General features: G+C 43.3%; 1 protein-coding gene and 1 long non-coding RNA gene across 3 annotated transcripts in view; one reads left to right on the top strand and one right to left on the bottom strand.

Annotated features, from left to right (window-relative positions):
- Nucleotides 1-1,037: 1,037 nt before the first annotated feature.
- EPS8L2 (EPS8 signaling adaptor L2) overlaps nucleotides 1,038-23,453 on the bottom strand; it is a 79,828-nt gene continuing 57,412 nt past the window's right edge. Inside the window, exons 9-21 of the mRNA XM_026110691.2 lie at nucleotides 21,852-21,931; nucleotides 21,221-21,347; nucleotides 20,785-20,873; nucleotides 18,176-18,250; nucleotides 16,347-16,495; nucleotides 15,974-16,100; nucleotides 14,867-14,982; nucleotides 10,766-10,877; nucleotides 9,441-9,548; nucleotides 7,767-7,908; nucleotides 4,757-4,940; nucleotides 3,733-3,865; nucleotides 1,038-3,446 (exon numbers count right to left, since the gene is read on the bottom strand). Coding sequence (XP_025966476.1) covers nucleotides 3,375-3,446; nucleotides 3,733-3,865; nucleotides 4,757-4,940; nucleotides 7,767-7,908; nucleotides 9,441-9,548; nucleotides 10,766-10,877; nucleotides 14,867-14,982; nucleotides 15,974-16,100; nucleotides 16,347-16,495; nucleotides 18,176-18,250; nucleotides 20,785-20,873; nucleotides 21,221-21,347; nucleotides 21,852-21,931 — 1,514 coding nt within the window. The 3' untranslated portion in view covers nucleotides 1,038-3,374. The remainder of the gene's footprint in view (nucleotides 3,447-3,732; nucleotides 3,866-4,756; nucleotides 4,941-7,766; nucleotides 7,909-9,440; nucleotides 9,549-10,765; nucleotides 10,878-14,866; nucleotides 14,983-15,973; nucleotides 16,101-16,346; nucleotides 16,496-18,175; nucleotides 18,251-20,784; nucleotides 20,874-21,220; nucleotides 21,348-21,851; nucleotides 21,932-23,453) is intronic.
- LOC135328558 (uncharacterized) overlaps nucleotides 9,876-23,453 on the top strand; it is a 54,224-nt gene continuing 40,646 nt past the window's right edge. Inside the window, exons 1-2 of one of the 2 annotated variants that reach the window (XR_010389566.1) lie at nucleotides 9,876-9,987; nucleotides 11,412-11,457. This is a non-coding gene — a long non-coding RNA (uncharacterized LOC135328558). Of the gene's footprint in view, nucleotides 9,988-11,411; nucleotides 11,458-21,310; nucleotides 21,488-23,453 lie in introns of those variants that run through there. The other variant, XR_010389565.1, reaches the window with a different exon arrangement.

The raw sequence follows: 23,453 nt of genomic DNA, 5'->3' as shown, positions 1-23,453 counted from the left end.
TGCAGCTGTACCTCAGGTTTTAGCCCGCTCACGGCACTCTGTGTGGTGATGCATTTCCTTCCCTGCTGTTGCGACAAGGATACGTATGGCTTGGACACCTCGGCTCCAGCTTGTGCTGCTGTTCTGGGCAGCACCCCCTGACCAGAGCAACTTTAGGCACGTGAGGCTGTTAGTTCTCCTCCACTTCGTTCAAGTTTTAGAGGTGATCTTCTACATTAGCTATTTAGAGGCCCGGTTAGTGTGGTCGTGCTTCTGAAATAGGGAATGGGACTTGGGGATGTTGCAGAATGTGTCAATTGGCCTTTGAACAGGGGCTGTTTGCATCATGCTGTCCCCCTGATTTGGTCTTGTTTCACTTGTGGAAGCTGTGACGGTGCTTTCCCTTTAGCTGCCTGGCAGACTAGAACATAGCTTTGTAGAAACTTCTCATACTTTGTCCAACCCAGAGAAAGGATGATGGAAAGAAGCATTAGTTTTGAGGCTTGGCTGAATTGTATGACTACTGTAGGAAACGTTCTCATCGTCTCCAAAGACCTTGCCAAGACTTGCAAAGCTCATACAAGAATGCTTTCTTTGTAAATCCCTTCCCTTTTTTTCTCAGCCCTCCATTAGCTGTCAGTGACCAGGATTGGGCATTTTTAGAATGCTAGTACAAAATGTAGTATTGGACCGTGTCTCTATGTGTAAATGCTGGTGTGTTGTCTGGGTTGCATCACCTAGGGGTGAGAGAGATGTATGCTTCAACATGCCAAGAAAGTGGAAGTTTGGGATTCAGCTCATAACTTTCCCAGCACTTGTTTGCTATCGTATATGGGATTTTCACCTAGCCCTATTTTTAGATACGAATAATTATCAAGTCCATAACATCCTTCTTCTTGAATGTTAGTCCCCCAAAACAAAAGGAAACATGCTGTTTCATCTTCTGTTGTGTATTTTCACAGACTCATAGCAGCAACTCATGAAAAGCCAGGCCTTAACAACTGTTTTTGTGTCCTCTTATTTTCACTCATACCCAGGAAAGAGAGACAAAGATGGAGTTATAAGTATAACTTAACTATTTTAATAAGTCTTATACAGTGCATGGTTATATCAATTTATCCTTTGTTCAATTACATTAATGTACAGTACGTTATAGCATTATCTGCAGGCAGTATAAATATAACAGATGCACAGCTCAGTCATATGGAAGTTTTAAAAGTGACTTCTGCAATAAGGTTTACTTACATTTTTGTTTTACGAAATGCTCCCGTGGCTCCCAGCTTTACAGAACTGTCATATATGCTGCTATTATAATCCCAAGTAGCTATAATTCTATGTGATTTATTTTCCTTTATACACAAAGACAAGGATGGTGTCATACTTCCTCGCTCACCATTTGCTTTTATTTTAATTTTAGAAATGATTTAGCCTCCTGTGCTTATAGCAACAATGATTTCCCAGTGTCCACACCTGCTTCCCCTCTCTACCTAATCCAGAGCCAGGGCTTTTCAGGAGGATTGTCCTCTTCATTTCTCCCTGAGCAAAACCAGTGTCCTTTGCAAATTCCAGCCAGTGTGACAAGCCAGCAGGGATGTGACTAAAAACATGATCCTCTTCTACAAGTTCCCTTCCTGCACCCTAATTTTGCTGGTGCTAACAATGGTCTCTTTAAAGTTTAAGAAAATACATTATCCATTAGAAGCATTTCTGGAAGACCTGGCCAAAATCAAGAGATGCATCAATGTTCTCTAATTAAAACACCTGTTCCCCAGTCACTGCTTTATAGTTGCACAGCTTTCTTCATTAAATGTGTGAGCACTGGCCTTAGTTGTGTGAAGACTCAGGCACATGCTTAACTTTTTAAGGGGGTGACTATGTTCTCCAATGGAGGTGGGACGATTCACAGCATGTAAAGGAAAATGCATGTGTAAGTCCTTGTGGAGTCTGGGCCAGAATTTCCATTCAAGTTAATCAAAGTTAACATGGGAATGAGAAAGACAAAGACTTTGCAGTTTGTGCGTGGTTCCTAGAAATGAATTTGCTTTAGTGTGTTCTTATCAAGTGAGTCTATAAGGAAAATATAGATATTATGTAAATACAGTGAGTGCCAATGTTGATGTAGACAAGAAATCTACTATATGCTTGCTTGAGCGTTTAAAGCTTTGTGTAAATGGCTTATGCACAGTTGCTCTTTAGGGAGTTTCTCCTCATGTTTATTTATAGATTGTAAGAGTCCAAAGGGATATTTACTAGAAAGATATATACACATGCACATAACATTATTAATAAAAACAGGAAATGAGGAACAACAGCATCTACTAAATTAGATAATATTTTCCATGTTTGTAATGTAGCTGTTTATTTTGTATTAAAACAGCCATTCCAAGTGCTATTTAGTTTCTTAGATGTTTAGGAAGCCTCTCAGAGTGCTCTTTACAAATCAAATATGAAGATGAGGATGAATCATGACCCTGGGAATGGCTTTGGGTGTGACTAAAGGTGGGAGCAAATGTTAGGGGCTTATTTTCTCATTGTTTGAGGCCTGGGTTTGGCAATACTTCAGCTTCCCAATACAGGATCAGTGCCAAGGCAAGCTGCTGCACAGCTGCCCTGAGCCTGAGCTGCTGCTGGCTTCTGCGTAAGCAGGAATGATCAGGCTGAGCCCTCTTATTTGCAGACTGAAATCACTTCAGTCTTTGCTCAGATCCTACTCTTTATTATGCAATGAAAACACATTTCAGCTGTTCAAAGATGGCAGGAATTGATACATATATTTAAAGAAGCAGCCTAGTCTTAGATAATGTGTGTTGCAATTCTAACCTCATCTAACAAGAGGGCATGGGAGGACAGCAGAAGGACAGTAAACTGTCACCAGCCTTTGCTAGTGGGATACCAGGGATATCTGCCACACAGAAGGAAATGAAAGGTGAAGGAGAAAAGACTTATTTCCATGGTCCAGACTAAGCGTTCAGGCTGGCTTGTTCTGTGCAGTGTGCCATGCTCTCTCTTCCAGAGCAATGCTGGGGTGGGGGCTGGGAGCACGTATAACCCTATGTTAAAAGCTTTGCGGGGTCCTTTTTGCTTGAGTCTAGCCATTGTCATACATTCAAATTTGTGTGAATTCTGGTCTGCTCTGACCGCATGCACATAAAATTTCAGTATAAAATATATAGATATAAAAAAAAAATACTTCATGCAATACTAAAACAGCTTTCCCAGTGGGACATGGTCTTAATGTCTATCCTTATCAACAGTGTTCAAGGAATTGTCACTTTGATGGCAATTACACTGCTAAGCGTGGAACGCTTCTGTCTCTTGTCTGAACTGGGGATCATTGCTTTCATTCCCTTTTTCTGTACTACTATGACTAATAGCTGAAAAAAGCAGAAAGAATTTTAATTAGCAGAATCAATCCTCTCCTGGCGGCGCTTCATAATTTCTTGGAGCTCTGACTCCCCTCTGTTTTTCTAGAATGGAAACAAAACAGCATGTTTGAATTTTAACTTAAAGCTGTAGTTAAATCATAATATTTAACTAATGCCATAAAAGTAGAGCTAGTATGAGTGACACCAGTGAGAAGGCAGATTCCTTAGTAGAGCCAGGGTAATCTGCCTTACAGATTTTGGGCCTTTATGCTTAAAAGACTTCTCTGCATTTTTAGTTTGTTTTTTGAAACTGCCTGTTTAGTGGGACACCCTGACACTGGTGGTAGAGGCATCCATTCAGGTAGGAATTATCCAGAAAGCTACTTACCTCTAGTTGGTTTTTTTCCACTGTGATTTTACTGTACACTCTGTTTCCCTCATCACCACACACTTTCTTTAGCTCATCTCTGTTCAGGGAGAAAAGCTGAGCTCCAGTAAGGATGCCAAGGTGATCCACTGTCCTGGAAGACATAAAGAGAGGAGATAATTGTGCTACATGTCTCCCCAAAGGTGAGACATCAGAGATAAAAGGGTCAGGAGCAGTTGAAGTACGGCCCCTGCACCAGGACCATATCACATGGGAGGCACTGGGGCTGTGCCCATGTGGCAGCTCTTGGGTAATCCAAGTCACTGGTGAGGACAACAGCAAGTCATCAGGGTGAAGCCAGTGTCGCCCTGGCATCCAGTGTGTGCCCAGCCCCATGGGTAACACAGCGATTTTACCCCAACTTGTGTCTCATCTGGGAAGCAATCCAGGGGCTTCCCCTCTTAGTTAGTTGTGCAGGGTGAGCAGGTGAGGAGTATAACTCTTGACCCTCAGCTATATGCAGCTTTTTGGCCCATGTGTTTGCCAAGATTGTGAGCCCTGGTTGAGGGTCTGGCTAGAGATCCTTTAGGACAGACAGTTCCTCTGGGGACAGTCAGTGGTCTGGAACTGGTATTTCAGAGTCTCTCTCGGGTCATGTTTAGTTAGTTATTTTTCCGTAAGTTCAGCACTCTGAACTGACTGTGGGTCCAAATAAGCGCCCATGCTAGGAGGTTGTGGAGCACTTGCCTGTAGGTTGTGCGGATTAGCAAGACCATTCCTTTATTTGCAGCTACTCCTTAGATCTGCTTTGCTGTAGTGTAAGACAACATTTGATAACATAGGACAATGAAAAGGAGTAAGTTTGGGCTGTATACTCTACTGGTCATATAGACCATATTTAATATGACTGAAATATAATTTGCAACACATTTGTTGTAAGTAAATAAAAATAACTTGTAATCTAGTTGAAATGTTGCAAGCTGCCTCCCCCACTCCTTTTTAAATGAAGGACCAGCACTTGATACAGTAGCAATGCAGATTTTACCCTTTGCTGAATGATTTTGCCTCCAGCCAAGCTTTGACTTCTTCAGCACTGGATTCAAAGGTAAGGGGCACAAGAACTTGCTGAGGTTTTTCCACTTTGAAATTCCTCTGGGGAGGCTGAATTTTACTGTTTGTTATCTTCTTTAGCAACTCATCATTCAGCTCATCCATTTGATGCATGAGTTCTGGGGAAACAAGGCACACCTTTTAGAGGACAAGTAGAGAGTCGTGAGAAAAATTAAGTCTCCAGTTACATATCCTGTAAAGTTACTGTGGTGGCACTGAAATTGTAAGGAATGTCAGAATGCAGCTTAGCATTTTTATTAACTCTGTAAACACTCACACCGAAGGCAGGGGAATGCTTAGTTTTGTATTTTAGTTTTAAAGAGCATTCTTTGTTAGAGCAATAGGTTGAGCAATGACATTTTGATCTTCAAATTTCTGTCAAGAACAAATGTGTAAAGGGAGACCTCCACAGTTTTGGAGAGCTCACAGACAGCCAGAGCAAACTGCAGGAATTTCCCTGTCCTGTGCTCCCAAGCCAATATTCTTAGCTTTTTTGAGCTTTTGAAACCTCACTTTCTCTTTGGGAGAAACCTAGATTTCTGCAATTCCTCTCCAAAGTGATGGAGAATTGTAAAATAACAGCCAAATGCTCCTAGTCCACACAGCAATTGCTGAATCTGAAAAGCTGCTTATGGGTTTCTTACAGTGTGACTGTCCCCCAGGACAAGCACATGGTTTGGTACAAGCACTGCATGTCCAAGATTCTGGCCTCACTCCTTCAGTCACGTTCATTAGGCTAATTGAAGAGTCTTGGTACAACTGCTACTGCTTCCAGGAGAAATGAAATCTCTGTTGATCATCACTGATTCAGCTGTATAATTTCTAGAGGAGAATGTATTCTCTGTCATGGTATTTATCAGCAGACTCTAAACCATCTCATTTAATAAAGGCATATTCTCCAGTCAATATTTGAGTAGAGACTGGTCTGGTATGAAAAAAGAGAGCTCACATCCATAGTTGTACTTGCTTTTAGTCTGCAGGAGCTAGACTGACTGGAAAACTTCTGTTGAAAAGCACTTATTGGGGAAAAAGTGTGTCATATTTGACAGAATAATCAGAGGATGTTTTGAGAACATGTTAATTTGGGGTGACTGGTATCTATGGCAGGTGTTAGTAGGGACCTGTATTTAGACCTAATCTGTATAAAAATTTATATTCTGACCTATGCCTTGTTTCTTGCTAACCTTTCCTGTTTATCACACCTCATCCAAAGGACACAAAAACCTTCAACACCTCCTAGCAGAAGTTTGCTCAGCAGTGTAAAATATCAGACCTGGCAGTCTCTTTGCTCCCGCTGGTGCTCCCTGCTACCTGGTTAGCAAAAGACAGGATCCCTTTCTCCTAAAGTCTTTCGTTGCTGATGTGTTTTTGCTTTAATTCGTCATCTTCCTGTTTTTGAGTTACTTAGTTCCGTTCAGGCTATTAAAATAAGGAAACTGCCCCGCAAACTTAGCAGCAGGGAGGAAAAAAACTCAGACTACATGAGAGCACAAACAGGAGGGAGGCCTGACTGTCTGTCTTTGAGAATGGGTTCCCATTCTCCCATCCCCTTGTTTTGCCATTTATATTCTTCCTATTGCCTCTTCATTTTCTCCTGGTGTGGAAGGCAAGACCCTGGGAGCACCTACAATTTGAGCTTTGTTTTTAAGCTGTAGCCCTGCTCCCTATACTTTTCAGTACTCATTGCTCCTAATAAGTAATTTGCTGATCCAAATCCTCAGGGCTCTGGCGTTTGCTGTGCAAGTAAATAGAACTGGCAGGAAGCATGAACTGGAGAGGGAGCCACACACTCATAAAACTTCCGTGATACATCACCCAGCATCACTTTTTCCATGAAACTCCTTAAGACTGTGGGGAATAACACAGTGCTATTAATAGATTCTTGACCATGATGCTTAAATTATGGGGCCTTCTATTATCCCCGAAGGGCTCCTGCTTTGGAGAGTCTGCAGGAGCTGAAGAGGGGATGAACCCTGGCTGTGGCCTTTGGGAGACAGCTTGTTAAAAGTGTATCCAGGGTGTGATGAGGGAGGTGAGTGATGCTGATTTCTGTGCCAGTGGTACAGATTACTTTTAGTGTCCTAAAGACCTTGGTTACCACAGGACATTCAGCAGAAGTGGGAAGAGGAGGTATATTAAGATGGAAGGAGGGTCAAGGTGACATTAAATCACCTTTTTACCCTCCTTGTCTCAAGCCGCTTGACAGCCCATACTGTGAGTCAGTGAACTAAGGACTGATCTGTTGGTCCCTCCTTGGAGAAAGAGCCCTGTGTGGCTTTGCCATCCCGAGGGGAACAGAGGGTGTGAAGAACATCTCAAAAGCCAGCTCCTTGACAGTGTCTTAAGGTGTCTGCACTGGAGAAGTCCTGCCCTGACCGGAACTAGGCCTTGCTCAGTTCCTGGGTACTCATCCCTGTTCTTTTACAGGAAATAAAGTGATTCTAACCTTGCTCCAAAAGCTCCACTCCTCCATTGTTTTTTAAGCTAACATGTAATTTTTGTGTGTCCACCATATTTGTTTATGCAATAGCCAGGGTCTCCTGTGTTGTGTTCCCATGCCCCTTCCTATAATACTTCTCTAAAGTCTCAGGGCCTGGTCTTTTGTACATCTCTAAAATCACTGGTAGTCTATTGCTTATCATTATTTAAAAGGTGCAGGGCACTCCTTGTGCAGAGCCTTGTGTGAGAGAACATGCACTTGGACAGGTAGCGCTGGATACATGCACATAGCAACCAAAATAGCAGAGAGACCATTACTATGAAAGTAAAGAGAGAGAGAAATAAAACCTCTAGGACAGACAGACAGCAAAGGCATATGCCCACAGAAACTTTTCAATAAAGTCCTGAAATGCAAGACTGTGGTGCTAAGCTCTCTGGCTGCCTGAGCTCGCTCTATCTGATGTGAGAGGTGCCCTGATGCTAGGAACGCGATACGGGAAACATACGTTCTTTGGCATCCTGGGGAGAGTTGCGCGCTAACATTTCACTTCCCCATTTATCACCAGCATAGCTGGCAGGTAGCTTGTGAGTTGGGCTGGATGGTCCGTATCCTCTGGAGCTCAGATCTCCTTTGTACCTCTGATTAGACTAGACGATAAGAGAGAAAAAGCATGTAAGGTTTTGTTTTTGTTTCACTTTTCATTCTCTCAAACTTCTTGCTTCCCTCTCAGAGAAACAAGTGGAGGGGCAAATTGTCTTGTCCTCCCTGTGTGGTGATGTAGCAGCACTCAGCTGAGGTTCACATGCACTCAGGTGGAGCTGTGTGGAACAGGTTCCCTCTGGGGGGGTCTCGTGAGTAAGGACACAGACCAAACCAAAGGCCTGTTGCTGCATTAAGGCATTTACACTCTGGGAAAGCCTGTGCCACGCTCACCACATGGAGAGGCATGGTGTTTTATATGCAGTGTGTACTGCTGTGGGTGACTGCTCTCAGAGTTCAGAGCAAGCATGACTCAGCCCTGTAGCCTTTGGTTATGCAACCATTACTGCTCATAGGACTTCCCTAAAGATGGAGAGCACGGGAAGCAAAATATTGTTATATAAAGAGAGAAAAACAGAAATGCCGTTTGAAGCTAAAACTTCAATGCTCTAATAACTGGGTGCAGAATGGGAGCATTGCCAAATGCCCAGAGCTACAATGGAGAGAGTTTTTTGACATCTTCTTGATTAGACTAAGAGGGCTTTTGTCTAGAGGTCCGCTGGAGCACTTTGTCCTTTGCCCAAGCTGTGAAATACCGAAGTGGGAAGCAATTCTGTGCTTCCTTAGGGCATTTAGAACTTTCTGCCTCCACATTTTTGCGATAAAAGGTGCTTGAGAGTAATACTCAGTTAATATTCACTTAGATGGTATTACCATTTACCTCCACTCCAATAACTTGTTCCTACCCCTCTAATACGTCCTGGTGCTGAACTGAACTGGATGAGAGAACTGTTTGTTTTTAATTTAATCCCCAATAAAAAACCTCAGCTTTTGGGGACAAAGTTTGCTTTTGCAGCTGCATTAGCTCCTTCATCCTGTTCACAGCTCAGCCCTGAAAGCAGCAGGGTTTCACAAGAGGAGATGGTAAACCATAGGCTGAGAAGCATGTTGGTTTGGAGAGGCAAAAGGTGGAACTATTTCAAGCCAGTGGGGCCACCAGATATTTAGCAACGTGAAACCTCAGCATGAGACCTTTTCTATTGGCATGCCTGGTCATGGTGCGAGGCTTGGAGTGAGCATCCCTTTTTGCTAGGGTCCCTCTCGATACCAGGCTGCTCTCTATAGCACAGGGCCCCAGCCTTCACCTGCCCCATAACCCTGCTTGCCAGGTGCCCTTAGCAGTGGGCAGTGTGCTTAGCATTGTAGAGAGGGAGAGAAATGTGAGCCTGTGGGGCAGATGGGATCAATATGCCTGGTTTGGGGAGAGGGAAGGCAAGATGGTGGCAAAATGTGAGAGTTTTAGCATAGGGGACTCAGGAACCTCCAGGACCCTGTTTCATTTACTTGTTGGGGGGGTCCAGCTCATGCAGACCTGTGTGCAGTTCCTAAGAAATCCAGGGAGGTCTAATTACAAGATTATTCTCAGTGGCTAATTATGTGCTGTAGCTAATTACCAGTTAAATATCACCTGACTATAGACCTGTTCGAGCTCTTCCAGTTTCACCACATCCAGGATGTTATACGGGACATAACCAGCCTGCCCGCTCCGGTTGAGCAACTTCCACCACTGCTTATTATCTTCCAACACCTGAGAAAAGGAGAAAAATACCTTTGCTAGTGAGAACATTGGATTTATGGCATAGAGAATGGCATATAGAGGAAAGAAAACACACAGTAATGTGAAGTTGTCAGAATAACATCATAGAGGCCAGGAACTGGCAAACAGACCTGTGTTACACTATTTCCAGTTCAGGACTGAAGTATTTCCTGAAAACCATCAAAAACATCATACTGGCCTATAGGAAAGCATCTCTGGGGGAAAATATAGATGCAGGGTGCTGACAAACTCATAGTTCCTACTTAATTACTTAATTTGCCTGTTTCTCTCTCTCTCTCTCTCTTTTCCCACAGTGACTGAGTGTACTTTGTCTTTTTGCATTAAAAAACATGAAAAGTAATTCCTGCCAGAGATGGGAAAAAAACCCCAAAACAAAATAGCTACAGGATTGTCATATAACTTGATCACAGTAAGTCCCATCACAACACACAATATAATCATAACATAGCATAATTGCATCATAACCATGATGTGGCAAGGAAGGAGCCCCATCACTGAGATATCTGCTATTGCACTCTCCCCCTTGCTCCTTTTAGCAGGTTTGTTTTCACCCAGAACTGTGATTTTAAAAAATCACTGCATGGTGAGGAAACTTCTCCGAGTGCCAGGACTACTGCACTGCCTTGATGTTTAATTCTCTTTAGCTCTGGAGAGATCTATAGCTGAGAAACTCTGGTTTGGAAATTAATCAGTTTATCCAGGTTGAACTTTGCTAGCAAGGTGCCACACACATTTCTTATTCTACCTACATTGCCTCATGTCACCCATCTGTCATGGTTAGTGTGTAGACCTGAGTCGTGTCCTACATTCCCCAGCTACCAACAGTGTTGCAGTAAGAGAGAGGTTAAGAGAAAGGATGTTTTCCTGGAAAATAAGTCCCCCTTTTTTTGTGGTAGCAATGAACATAGGCCCAGTAAGTGGGTGAGCAGTGTGCTACAGGGATATATTTCCTTCCTCCTCATTGTTACTTAAGAAAAGATATGACTGACACATTTCAGCTGAGCATATGACCTGAAGCATGCTATCAGCCTGCTCCAGCTCAGGCTTAAAGCTTTCAATTTGAACAAAGCTTTGTGTTGCCGCTCAGAAAATACCAAGCAAAAATGACACTTGCCAGTCTTGAGATCTCTCTCCTTTTCCTAGAAAGGGGAGAAGGGTACACCTTGTTCCTGAGCACCTTCACCTACCTCCAAGATTTCATCCTTAAGCACTGAGAGTTCATTGGCATTTCGCGCAGTGAAATCGTAGCGGATTTTGGCATATCTCTTCGGCGGGGCCATTCCCTGTGCCTCAAAATTCCTTTAAGAGAGTGAAAAAATGGAATTAGAGTGGAGGCCCCTTCAATAGCTAGGACATATAGGTCTACTGGTGAAAGACAAGTGGTCATGACTGTGTGCCTGTGTTAGAAGGAGGCAGTGCAGAAGATTTTGATCCCTTGTTTTTGTAAAACACTCTGTGTTGAAAAACACTCTGTGTTGAAAAGAAAAAAGGCTCTTCGGACAGTGGCCTTTTTGTGCGATGGTGAGGCTGCTGCCTTCGGAGTGGGACAAAAGACCGTTTTCTCCATCCCCATTTTTGCTGCAGCAAAGACTGGGGAGACTGACAAAGCAAAAATAAAACGCCCTGATTCCACTGCTTGTGAAAAATAAGTGTGAAGCACTCACGTCCTGATAGTTGGGAAACTGCCCCATGTGCCAAAGCAGGGGATAAGCAGGCTCTGAAGCTGGGACCAAGGGATGCTACTGGCTATCAAAAATGAGTGCAAGTAGAAGTGACTGGAAATCTGTCTGTTGTTTGTTTGTTTGTTTGTTTTTGTTTTGTTTTTTTAACCAGGCAATGCTGATCCACTGAAGCAGAATTCTGCAGGTTCACAGGAAAAGTGAGCTTGAATGTTTTTCTATTCTAAAATGCATTTAGGGGAAGGGGAATGTGTTTAGGTATTTTGCTTGGGAGTTTTTTTGACACAAGAATATATGGTTTTCAATGTTAAACTAGCTTTTCTTTCGGAGGGAGATGCGGAATAAATATAAAAGATCTTTAAAAATGAAAATCGGTGAAAAGTGGAACAAAAGATTGTGTTTCTCTGACCCAAAATGAAATCTTTTATTTTTCATGGTTTTTAAGCCTCGCTTAGGAAAGTTTTCCATATTCTTGTTCTCCAGTTATGATGGGTATAGTGTTACATTTTTAATTCCAAAAATGTTTGCAGTGTGGGAAACCTGTTGTACCTAGTCCTGCAAGGGTAAGAACTATTTTGACACACTTTCTCTGGATCTTTCTGTTTATGACTTGTGACCAGTGCAGCTACACAGTGCAGTTCCCAAGTGCTTATATTCATAGTGGGCATACCAACAGGAGGTCAGATACTATTCCGGTAGAGCTACACCAATTTATGTCAAGGCTGGTGTAACTCAATGAAGCAGTGGTTCCAGTGCTGCTAATGACTACAGTTTTTATTATTATGTTTGCCCATTCCCGAGTTCTTGGTTTTGATCAGTGACTTTAAATCTATAGTCTGTGGACCCTCATCTGTCTGCTGAGGCATCTGTAAAACGACTTTAAAAAGTAAGTCCATTATGTTTAGGTATCAGTTCATTTTACTGTCTTCATTAGATGGCTTTTGGTGTTCTGAAGAAGGTTGAAACCACTGGTCTAGTGGTTTTATAGCATGCCCATGGCTGTAGCATTGTCTTTAGTTTGCTTGATTTGAGACAGCTCTTGGTCTCGTTGCAGCCACATGCAATATATAAGTTGTAAGTCTGTAGCTGGGGAGAGATTGGAGCAGACTTGCAGGCAGATTGAGTCTGCCAGTCAAGAAGGGAGTGGTGGCCTTACGCAGCAATGCCCTGAAGGCAGGGAGAGGGAGGAATGCCTGTGTTACGTAGAAATCATTTCTTTTGTAGCCTTCCAGAAGGTAAATGACTCATGAGAAAAGGAGCGAAGGCCAGAGGAGTTTAAAGCTAAGGAGCACTTTGTACACACCTAGATTTTAAATGAGAGACCTTTGCTGAACATTGCTTGGGGCTTTCATGACACCTCTCTGCAGCCAAAAGCCATGGCATAAATAATAATACTGATGCATGGGTATTTTTGTTAATACTGTGTCTTTTGGTAAGAGAACTAAAGTACCTTGAAAAAAGCATGGGTATACCAGGAGATATGGCTGTCCCAGGACTGTGATCCTGGCAAACATCCAGGCAGACTTGGCTCAAGTCTGGTCTGAACTGAAGAAGGCATCTAAGCCCATTCTCAATTTCAGTATCTGCTTCAGCACCATTGACTTCAGTGTTTTTTTTCCTTAAATGTTATCCACAGGGAAAAGTTGTTGTTGACAGTCTGAAAGATGGGTGAAAGGTGAAGCCAGAGAAACAAAAAGCTAGTGAAACCCTCTGGCTGAATTCTTTTCTGCTCTTTCAACTCCTAGCTTTTCTTTTAGAAAGAGATCTGTCATAAATTTTTGTCACATCAATAAACAATATTCCAAAGTAAAAATAATTGCTTTATAACTGGAATTCCCATCTCAGCCAACTCAAATAGCTCTGCCCATCCAAAATCAATGACACCCATCCCAGGAAAAAGGGAGACCCTCATCTACTCTTCAGTAAGTCCCCACCGTAGTTAGACTGGCTGGTGTCTCAGGGAAACAGTCACCTTTGTGAAGTGGCACACTGCTAATTTGTATTCCAGGACTCAGTACTAATTTTTGTAGTTTATCTGTGTTGAGACTAACACATGAGCATGTTTGTTTAAGTGCATTTATCTGTCAGTCATTTAAGATGGACTTAAACATTCGCCTGTAAACTAACTTTTCCTCATTTTTCATAACTTCATTGAGGAAGATAGAATTGGAAAACAGAATTTGTTACCATAATTCTCTCCCCACTGAACAAACTGTGTCTGTAGTGTTTTATGGTCCCAGCAGAACATTTGATGGAGTGAATTATTATTACGCTGATATAAGTGGATGTGAGGTATTTTGCTACAAAACTGAGCTTTTGGTAATAGTAGTAGAGCTCATAAAGGTTTTAGAATAGAACATAAAACCATGAGAAGCCATTCTGGCTTGAAGCTTTTTTCCAGTCTAGAGCTGGCTCCAAAAAAGTGCATGGTTAAGTGTTTTGCTGGGGCTGGACTTCTAGTATTAAATGATTTCATGGACCTTCAGTGTAATCGAGGCTTGTGCTTAGGCAAAACAGAAGACAGTTCATAACTTATGTCAAATTACTGCAAAGCCAGGTGAGTATGGCTGAGAATTCATTTGTAATTTGGGAAGAGTTTGTTGAAACTCAGAGATCTCATGAAAAATTGAAAGGCATAAGCCCATGTAAACAAACAAACAAATGAAAAGTCCCTAAACTTTGAACCAATAATAATTTCATAAAGATTTTTTACCGTTGAGTAACTGGTGATAGAAAACAGCAGGATACAGTGTTTGGTTAAATTATGAAAGAGACATCTTTTGGAAAACGCCTGAGGCAAAGGGAAGGCCTGGTCTTCACCCAGGAGGGTGGTTTTTTTGAGGAGGGTTATTTCCATTTTGTGGGTTTATCTCATTAAGAAGAGTTGTCTGAAGTCAACTCCATGGCAGTCTCTTGATGGAGATATGGGCAAGACTGGAAACAAATTATCATTTTATCCAGCCTCTAGTAAATGTTTTTCCTTTTGGTTGCGACCACAAGCAAAAGGAAGAACTTGTGCCTCCAGTGAAACAAAACAGCATTTCCTCAGTTAAAATGTTTTCCGTGCAATGCTGCTGAGATCAAACTGTTCTTTCTAAGCACTACATTTTTCAATGGCAGAAAACTTGTATGTGCTTGTGCCTTAGTATGGATTCCTCCTCATAAAAAGGTTCCTTGCACGCAAGCTATTGTGGCTTCAGGCTGAATGGAGAGCTACTAACTTCTCTAAATGGTCAGTGAACAAAGAGTGCAGCATGCTATCTTCTGCACATGATCCTTAGTATTAATTTGGTGGACTGACGTTATGAAACAAAACATAGTGATGGACTAAAGAAATCAGTCAATACTTTTGCCTCTTGTGGTGGAAAACACATGTAACCTATTTCCTTGCAGACCAGCTGGTGATTAAATAGCAGACAGTGTTTACATGAATAATTGCTTGTCGGATCTTTGAGTTCTCTTGATCTCATTAACAAGTCTGAATTAATAATAGCAGAGAGTTATCTAAAAGCCAAAACATATTGGTGTCATGATATGTTGTGGTGAGTTTTTCTGAGGTTACCAGCTGGGAGCCAAGGCACTACTTTCCAGGGCAGTGCTGATATTTACCTATTTACATGTTGAGTTACATTCTGCTTAAAGGCATCCACAGCTTGCGTCTGATCAGCTGACTGGCCATGCTTGAGTGAGGAGTTACGGTAAGGATATCCATTGGCTGATGACAGCTGGAAAGGTAAAACGGAGTCAGTATTACCAGGGAAGGTGAAAGCTCTGTCAGAGATGAGGAAGGTGATAATGGTAGATGAATCATGCCCTGGAAGCTTTTGGTCAAGATGAGGCACACACCAAAGAAAAAGGTGTTCTTCAGGGAAACCGGTATCCATGGGGTTCATTAAAGGCTTACTTAATTCCAGATATTCTGTTTCTCGTTTTTCAGGAGCTGAGGCTGATTATTTCTTGCCCTTTTTTGGCCTTATTTTCTTTCCATATTTAAGTGGGGTGAGCAGATCCAACTGAGTTTTAAGCTGACTACTTGTTAAACACCACCACAAACTCCATGGTAGCACAGATAGGTCAAACCAGAATTTGAGATGTTAGAAGCACCTGACAGCTTTGCTCTCCCTAGAATACTGCTGGTTTCCTCTGTGCCAAATCCAGAGGCTAGAGAAAATAGCTGCAGGCTGAGCTTATATACAGTTGATGGTTACTCATCCTTTATGGTTGATTTGACAGCTCCATGTTACCTTGCCAGAGCTTCTCACTTTTAGGAAGGCCTAGGGCTGACTTCTTGAAAGGGAAACCCAACAGCTACTAGCCTATTTGTGTGTGCCTCTGCTGCATGGGTATTTTAGGCTATGAGATTTGGTACTGGCAGCAAAATCCCATGCACTTGGAGTATCGGCCAAGCAGCAGACTCCACCCAGATCTCTGCTCCTCTGTTTTAATGCTAGTATACCCTGTTGTTTGGAACTTCACTCCAATAACAGAATTGAGCCCTGTGCTGCAGTTCATTGCATTCCCTCAGGTAAATCAGAGAACTGATGTCTCAGTATCTCGTGATAAAACCCAGCAAGGGCCTTGCTGCTGTAGGCAGGATGAGTTTTGCTTTCCAGCTTGTAAAGCTTTATGGGCTTCAGCAGAAGACATTTCTCACTCTGAGAAAGAGGGAGGAAGGGGGAAAGGAAAAGAGAGGATGACTGGGAGCACAAAACTAACCTCTTCTTGCAAGTGTCCAATGTCTATTTCCCAGGGAGCTCCACGGAAGATTTCCATGGGTGGTTCCCAGCCGTTGCGGAATTTGGGAATGTAGCTCGGGATGTTTGCTTCTCGAGGCCACTCAGCTCTAGGACATGAAGCAGGAATATTCAGTGATGGTCACAAGCAGCATGGCCTGAGAGCCTCCATTACGGTGTGTCAGGCAGAGGCAAGGTCACCAGGTGTAAGCAACCATTAAAATTGTAGGGTTAGGGTAAAACAGACCCGCATCCTCCTTTATCCTTGACCCTCTGACATAGCCATAAAACTAAGCATCCCTACTGTCTTTCTCAAGTGCTTGGGAAGCCTTGTGAGCTGGCAGCCCTGTCCTCACCTGGATCTGGTCCATGTCTCTCCCAGGGAGTCCCAGAGGCTCATCTCTTTTGGTGTCAGGTGTCCTCTGAGGAAATCTGTGGCATCTTTAGAAAGAAGCGGACTGAGGACAGACCTGGCAAGCTCAGGGCCACCACAGCTATTGACAATCTGGATTACACACAAACACACACAAATACGAGAGATTCTGCAGGGGTTCAAAATGTCAAAGCAGCACACACAAAGGAACAGAAATCAAAGACAGAAAGATCAGTGGCTCTGATCTTTTGGAGTCTCTCTGCATGCCCACTCCAAAGGAAGCCAATCTACCCTCTACGGTGAGTACCTCTGAAACCACACTACTTCATATTAGACTAGCAGTTCTAAAGCTCCTTCTGTGCCTTCATATGTGAGGCTGAGGTTTCACAACACAGTTGAACTAAACAAATGGTTTTCTGCTACCTAAAAGGGATGCTTCTGCTACCTAAAAGGGATGCTGTGCTCCCCCAGCATCCTCTTGTTATCCTTGCACTGTCCTGATAGTCATTCAACAGGCAGTTTTGCTTAAGAAAAAGAAAACAAATAAGGCAAATAGTTCCCTTGCCAACTTTGTGATCTGACTGAGTTCTCCAAGGGATAAAACGATAGTCAAAGGGCAAACTTTCATGCCAAGGGATTGCATGACTCCTGTTGACAACAGGTAATCCTTAGATCAGCTCAGTTGTCTCAAGAAGCATCAACCTAAATCTTTGAAGAAGAGGGGACAGCTCAGAGGAAAACAAGAATTTTTCTATTGGAGTCAAAGCAACATCTGAACCGAAAATTAGCCATTGTTGGAGATAGGATACATCACAAGCTGCTACATTAAAAAATGGAATCACTTGGGGTTTCTGTATCACCTGTGGCTTCTTTTTCAAGTTGGGATACCTGCTTCCTACCTGCAAATATTGAGCTGTGTTTGCTTGAAGGTGGGACTAGGCTGATTCCAAATAGGAACCACAGAGTGCTCACACTGTTGTTTACACTAAGTTTTTATTAATGCGGCAAAACGACTCGTATTTGCCAGGGTTTGTGTTGATGCATTTAGTTCAAGCTGAAAATCAAATCTGAGCCCAGAAGTGCTGGTGTTGTTTCTAGACTGTGCTGTGAATGCTTTAGACAGCTCTGAGCAGTCTCCTAAGTCTTCTGCATAATTTAGCTGACTATGAATGCAAAGGCAGTGGCTGCTGGGTTTCCCTGAGACAGTTCACTTGGTGGGCTGGTTGTGCCCTCTCCCCTGCCGTCATAGTAGCCACTGTGATCACGATCTCAGACTAAATTGTAGACTTCTTTACTGAAGTATGAATCTCTCCAGGCTGAAAGGACTAAGTCATACTGGTAGAAAGCTATGTCTGACTGGGGAGTTGGCCCAAAGAGGACCACACAATATTCACCAACCTTCTGATTTCATTTGCATCTGGCAGTTGGCTGTAGTAACTTGGTGCTGACCCATGCATTTTTGCCATGGCAGATGTAGCAGTAGTTACTGCAGGTCAAATTCCTTCTGACTGCTAGTAATGTCTTACTTGCACTTATATACCCTAATCCTAGGATGACGGATTAACACAGACCTCTTTGGTCATTAAATTTAATCCCCTGCAGCTTGTAGCAACTGTGTCACATGAAGAGAAAATGACCACGCTCCCTCTTAAAACTAGTTAGATCACTCATCCCTACTTCTTTTCATTGCAGGGTAATGGCACAATATGACTCCTCTTGCGGCATAGAAATTTTTACCTAATTCACTGTAGTGTCCTGTCTATTCAATAATCAGCATCACTAGAAATAAAAAGGCCTATGAAGAAGGTTTACCAGTTCCAGCGGCCCAAATAAGAAATGAACCAACTCTGAAGCACTTGGGTTCTGGATGTGCTTTCTCAGTTTGGCCTGAAAAGAGAAAGGAAACCTCGTTTAATCCTAACTTGTTTTTGACTCCTCTGTTCTGTGACACGGAGGAATTGTTGTTGACTGATATCTGGCTACAATTAACAACACAGCCTGAAAAGTAAGGAAACTCTTAATAGTCCACTTCAAATTAGGGAAGAAGATTAAGTGGTTGGGGAGCAGGAATCAATCTGTTTTAGATCATTTCTATTTGGTGTCCATTCCTAAGGGCCTTGACTTTCGGAAGGGATGAAGCATCTGCTCTGTAAAAATCAGGCCCTTTAATGTTTTGAGAGGAAACTGAAAGCCTTGGTTTATTCTGGAAGCCTTAGTGAAGAATTGAAGGGCTATTGCTTCTGATTCTTGCAAAGCTGAAAATCGCATCAGTTCCCATGAATGAAAACAACAGATCGAGGGTTCTGCAGGGTCCCTTGGCAAATTGCTGCAGGGAAAAATCTTCACCAAAGTCTTGCCTGTGTAGTGCACACAGAGCTGCCCAGTCCAGTGAAATGCTTGGTTTTTGGAATAGACTGTGGTGGAATGGAGGAGCAAATGCTTAGGATTACTTTACAGTAAGAATTGCATTTCATTAACAGTAATCAGCTAAGCTTGGTGAGAAACCACTTGAGCTTGTGCTTCCTTTCTATTCTTTTCTCATGTCTCTGGCTGCTGCCATTGCTGCAATGGAAAACAGACCCCTTCCGTAACGAAATGCAAGGCCCAGTCATTTTAAATGGTGGCGATTAAACAGTAATGTGGAGGGGAAAGTGAGAAATAATTGATGGCAACAGGGCAACTGAGTGACAGGGCACTTCACAAGGAGTGCACAGCCGTGTGGCATGTGACAAAGTCTTGGGGGCAGACACGACAGTGCCGCTCCACCTGGATTCCCCACCTTCCTTGTTACTTGCCCCTGGCCTCTTGCTGGAGAACAGCTGCTCTTAGTGGGTTTGTGTACCCATGGACAAGAAAGTCCAAGGCCTGAGTGCAGAGAGAGCTCAGACGCGTGAATAAGTTTCCTGCACGTTAGCTCACGTGCTGCTGATGGGGAACAGCAGCAATGCAGAGCTCAGTGGGTATGTGTGCCAGAGTATTTACCAGATTTGCAGTCTGTAATGAGTGCTTGCAACTGCATCACACTATTGGCAGTGGTCAAGTTGGTTAGTACTGGATAGGACGCTAACTCCAGTGTAGACACAGGCTGTGACTGAGGGTTTGGTTGACCATTCTGGCTGTACTTTATTTATCTCAGCTGTGTGAGCAGCCAGAAAGGGCTGGGATGCAATAACCCAGCCTGGATTTCTTTCTGCTTGGAAAAACCTCAGCTGCTTCCTCAGGGCAGCCTTACTAATAACTTCTCAGGAATGATCTTGTTAGGCTTTGTTCAGTGGGCAAGCTTGGTCAGAACTGACAGAACTTCCTTCTGGCTCATTACCCTGATGGGCTCACATGCCTAATTAAGCAGAATTGGCAGCATTGGGAACATCTTTATGCTCCTGCTCTTCATCCCCTTCTTAATAAGGCATCTCCTCCAGAGGAGAAATGAAGGAGGAGCTAGAAATGTCAGGGCAATAGGGCACATCAGTGTGATCAGTTGTAACTGGAGACTTCCCAGGCCCCTGGCTGAGGCAGCTTTACAGCTGCTCAGTCAACAGAATCAAACAGGAACATAAGTTATCTTTTATATATATATGTGTGTGTGTATATATATTTAAGTCCTAAATTCTATGCCTTGGAAGAATAACAAAGACTAGAGCTCTCATAAAATCACCCAGATTTTTAAAGCATGCAAACAAAGTTGAATATGAACAGAAAGGGTGTCTATATAAGCGTTGGCACAGCTATCAGCAAGGTGGGCATGACAATTCTTAGATCTCTAAGGTCATGGCTTCATAAATGCTTTAAGTCAGCACTGCATCTGAAAAGAGATCCCGGCATTGCTGGGCCCCTGGCTGTTCAGTCTCATCCTGTGTCACCACTCAGTTTGGGCTGGACTAGCATCTCTGCAGTCACAGGATGAATCTAGTAAGGGAACTGATCTGGTTTAAAATTTGCATAGCAAAAAGAATTTGGTTTGTTTTAAAGTGTGTGCTATCCCCAGTCCCATCCAGGGGCACAAATGCTTGTGCTGTCCTACAGAGAAGGAAGGTATGGAGAGATGGAGAAGAAAAGGTTGTTCCTTTTCGTGGCAAAGCTGATGCACATCAGCACAAAGTGTTTGTGAAACAGGGCTCCTAGTTCCTGGTGCATGGGAGCATGATGCTGGTGTTTGCACAGGCAGGCAGGAAGGTTTGTGCATTTTTTGAACTTAGACTTTATGCCTTTATTTTCAGTTTAACAACTTGACCAGAGAAACCTACACAAGCCTGAAACAATGTTTGTTTTGTGGTTGTTTATGGTAGAGAAATCTGGAATTCATACCTTTGTACTTTGATAGTGGTTTTTGTTCAGATTTCATTTTAAATGTTTAGTAATTGCGATATATAGGGAAACAGCCCTGTCACTGAATGGGACCGAAATATCCCTCTGTGTCTTACCAAGAGGTTAAAAGCCAGTTTGGTTTTCTGGAAGCAGTCGATGAACTCAGCCTCGCTTGGGGGTCTTGCTCGAAGAGTCAGTACTCCCTCTTTTATGAGAAGGTGGAGAGAAAGACACTTTAGTTAATGTCCCTTTCCAGGAGAGGTTCGGCTCGCTGGCATGCACAAGACAGCAGTGATGGTGCTGTGACTAGAACAACTCAAAATCAAGAGATGAAGAAAGTCAAATCATCTCTCTCTGTGCTGGAGGCTCTGTGTGCTCTGGAATAGGTTCGCAAGGAACAGCAGGACCTACAGATCTGATGTATCTGTTGTTGAATCCATAGACATACTGCTGCACTGACCTGGCCTTGCTAGGGTGTGAGCCTGCTTAGGTTTCCTCCCAACCTTCACCCGTGCCCCATGTTGCCCATTTGTTCTAGCTGATGCAATATACCTGCTGGCCCTTTCTTCTTGTTCTTCTTCCCTTTCTTCCTTTGGTTGAGCTGTTTGAATGCCTCTGCAGCCTTCTGAAGCCTGGCAACGAACACTTCAATGTCATCCAGAGTGCAGTTCAGAGTTTGCTGTGAGGACAGAAACATGACGAACCAAGGTGAAAGAGAATCAGGACTGCACGCGTCTGGGAAGCCCAAATCCCAGACTGTGCCTATCTGTGCCTGCCTACATCCTCTCCTGCAAGAATGGACAGGAGTGGGGAATCCAGGTATGAAATTAAGCTGAATTCATCACTTTTCAGTCGCAAAGCTCTTCCTGGGTTAGTCTGCTGTATTTGTCAATGCTATAACTGTCCCCTGCTAATGGATGTCAGGAAAATTAAGACTCAGCTGTGGGCTGGGGAGGAGCAGTCCTTCTGAAATTAGAAGAGCTACTTGAGGACAGAAAGAGATTGCAGCTGACCCAGCGATGGAGTTTTGGTTTTGCTTACTTCATCTTTATAGGTAGTCGGTGTCAGTTTAGCAATGATTAAACTATGCATAAAATGTCTTTTCATGGAGGAGTCCCCCTGCTTCCTTCTTCTCTTCCCCCCCCCTTCTGTCTGTTGACTGTGCACCGTTCTTGTTACCAACCGTTTCTTTTTCAATTTTCTGTGCTAAGATGGCTCGGGACTCTTCGTGGTCCTGGGAGCTGGAGCCTCGTCGTTCATAGTCTGCCAAACAAGGGAGAGGAGAGAAAAAGATGTTTACTGTCACAGACTGAGGACGGGCTCCATTTAATACAGGAACTGTGGCCCGTGGGATGGTAACTTTTGACTTGGGTTATTTAGTCATTTATTCTGGGCTATGAGAGCACCTCAGGAGCTCACAAAGAGCAGTTCATGCAGGAGGTGATCAAAGTTGCCGATTCAATCTTCCAGGGGTCACAGCACCTACCTGCCAACCCTCCATGTCAATACATTGCCTGTTTTCAAATATAAGCAGTGAGTGAATCACAAAGAGCAACCAGCTGCTAGCTACAGGCAGCAACCTGCAAGCCCAGATCTCCAGCTGTTGTGAGTCACTAACTCCTCTGCCTTTGAGCTAAGCTTACACCCACTGAGGAGCTGAATGGCCCCTGCTCCCATTGCTGAGCACTCTACATGTATGTGAAGTGCGATGGGAATAACTCATACCCGCTCTTCCAACCTCCAGCTCTCCACCGGAGCCTTGCTTGTCCCGTGCATATGAGTTTAACTAGTTAGTGGATGAGCATGAAGAAATAAAACCTGGAAATAAATACTACTGTCAGTTGCTAGACTGCATCAGGGCAGGAATTCTGCATGACTGACATTTAGGCAGGCCCATGCAAAAATCAGCGTTTTTGTACAAACTCGTGTGTAGTCTCTCAAGTGTTTTTAATGGGTATAGAAAACATCCTCTTGCAATAAGTAAATGTACAAGTGCCTCCCAGGTTTCAGAAGACTAACCCAGGGTGAGATGTGAGCAATTGCTCAGGTAGCCTCTTGTGAAAAGAGTGATGTATCAACTGAGTGAAATGAGATTTGAAGGGGCCAGGACAGAAGGTGTTCAGACACCAGAACATACAAAGTGGGAGAACTGGGGAAGCAGTTTTTGGCAGAAGACTGTGAAAAATGTACGTCATCTTTAAGTGTTAAGATTAGGTGATTAGTTTTGACAGGCTTTGCAGAAAAGCAATAAGATTTGTTTGAAGGGAGAAGCAATCCCAGCAAACAGACATCACTCAAGACTTTCTTCTGCCAGCCGCTTTCATGCCAGCCTCCATTTTCTCAGGTTCAGAAATTCTACCTGGATAAGTGCCCAGTCCTGTTGATGTAAGCAATGGACTTAAAACTTTGTGTTAAGCATATTGGGAAGGGAAGAGTTAAGGGCGGCCATTTCATGAAAAGCTGCTGGGTATCAGATTATAAGGGTTTATAGATGGTCTAGCTCTGAAATATCAAATGTGAATTTCAGACCTTGGCTGGGCCTGGAAAGCTGCTCCTCATGCACATAAGAGTGCTTGTAGAGAGGTCTGTAGTGGACTGCTGGGAGCCCATGGAGCAGTGTCCTTGAGTGAACACGGTGGCAGACCTCCTTGCAGGGGGACTTTGTTGCCTTGCAATGGCTACAGCCTGCATATGCTAAAAACCTTGTGACAACTGTTCAGTGTTCAATGGGACAGGCTTGTACGTTTGAAGAAAAGCCCGGTTCTAGACCTGTCTAGGAACATGG

This window comes from Dromaius novaehollandiae, chromosome 5 (assembly GCF_036370855.1).
Source record: "Dromaius novaehollandiae isolate bDroNov1 chromosome 5, bDroNov1.hap1, whole genome shotgun sequence".
In the NCBI taxonomy this organism is placed as follows: Eukaryota; Metazoa; Chordata; class Aves; order Casuariiformes; family Dromaiidae; genus Dromaius; species Dromaius novaehollandiae.
This window is presented reverse-complemented; position numbering and strand designations above follow the sequence as displayed.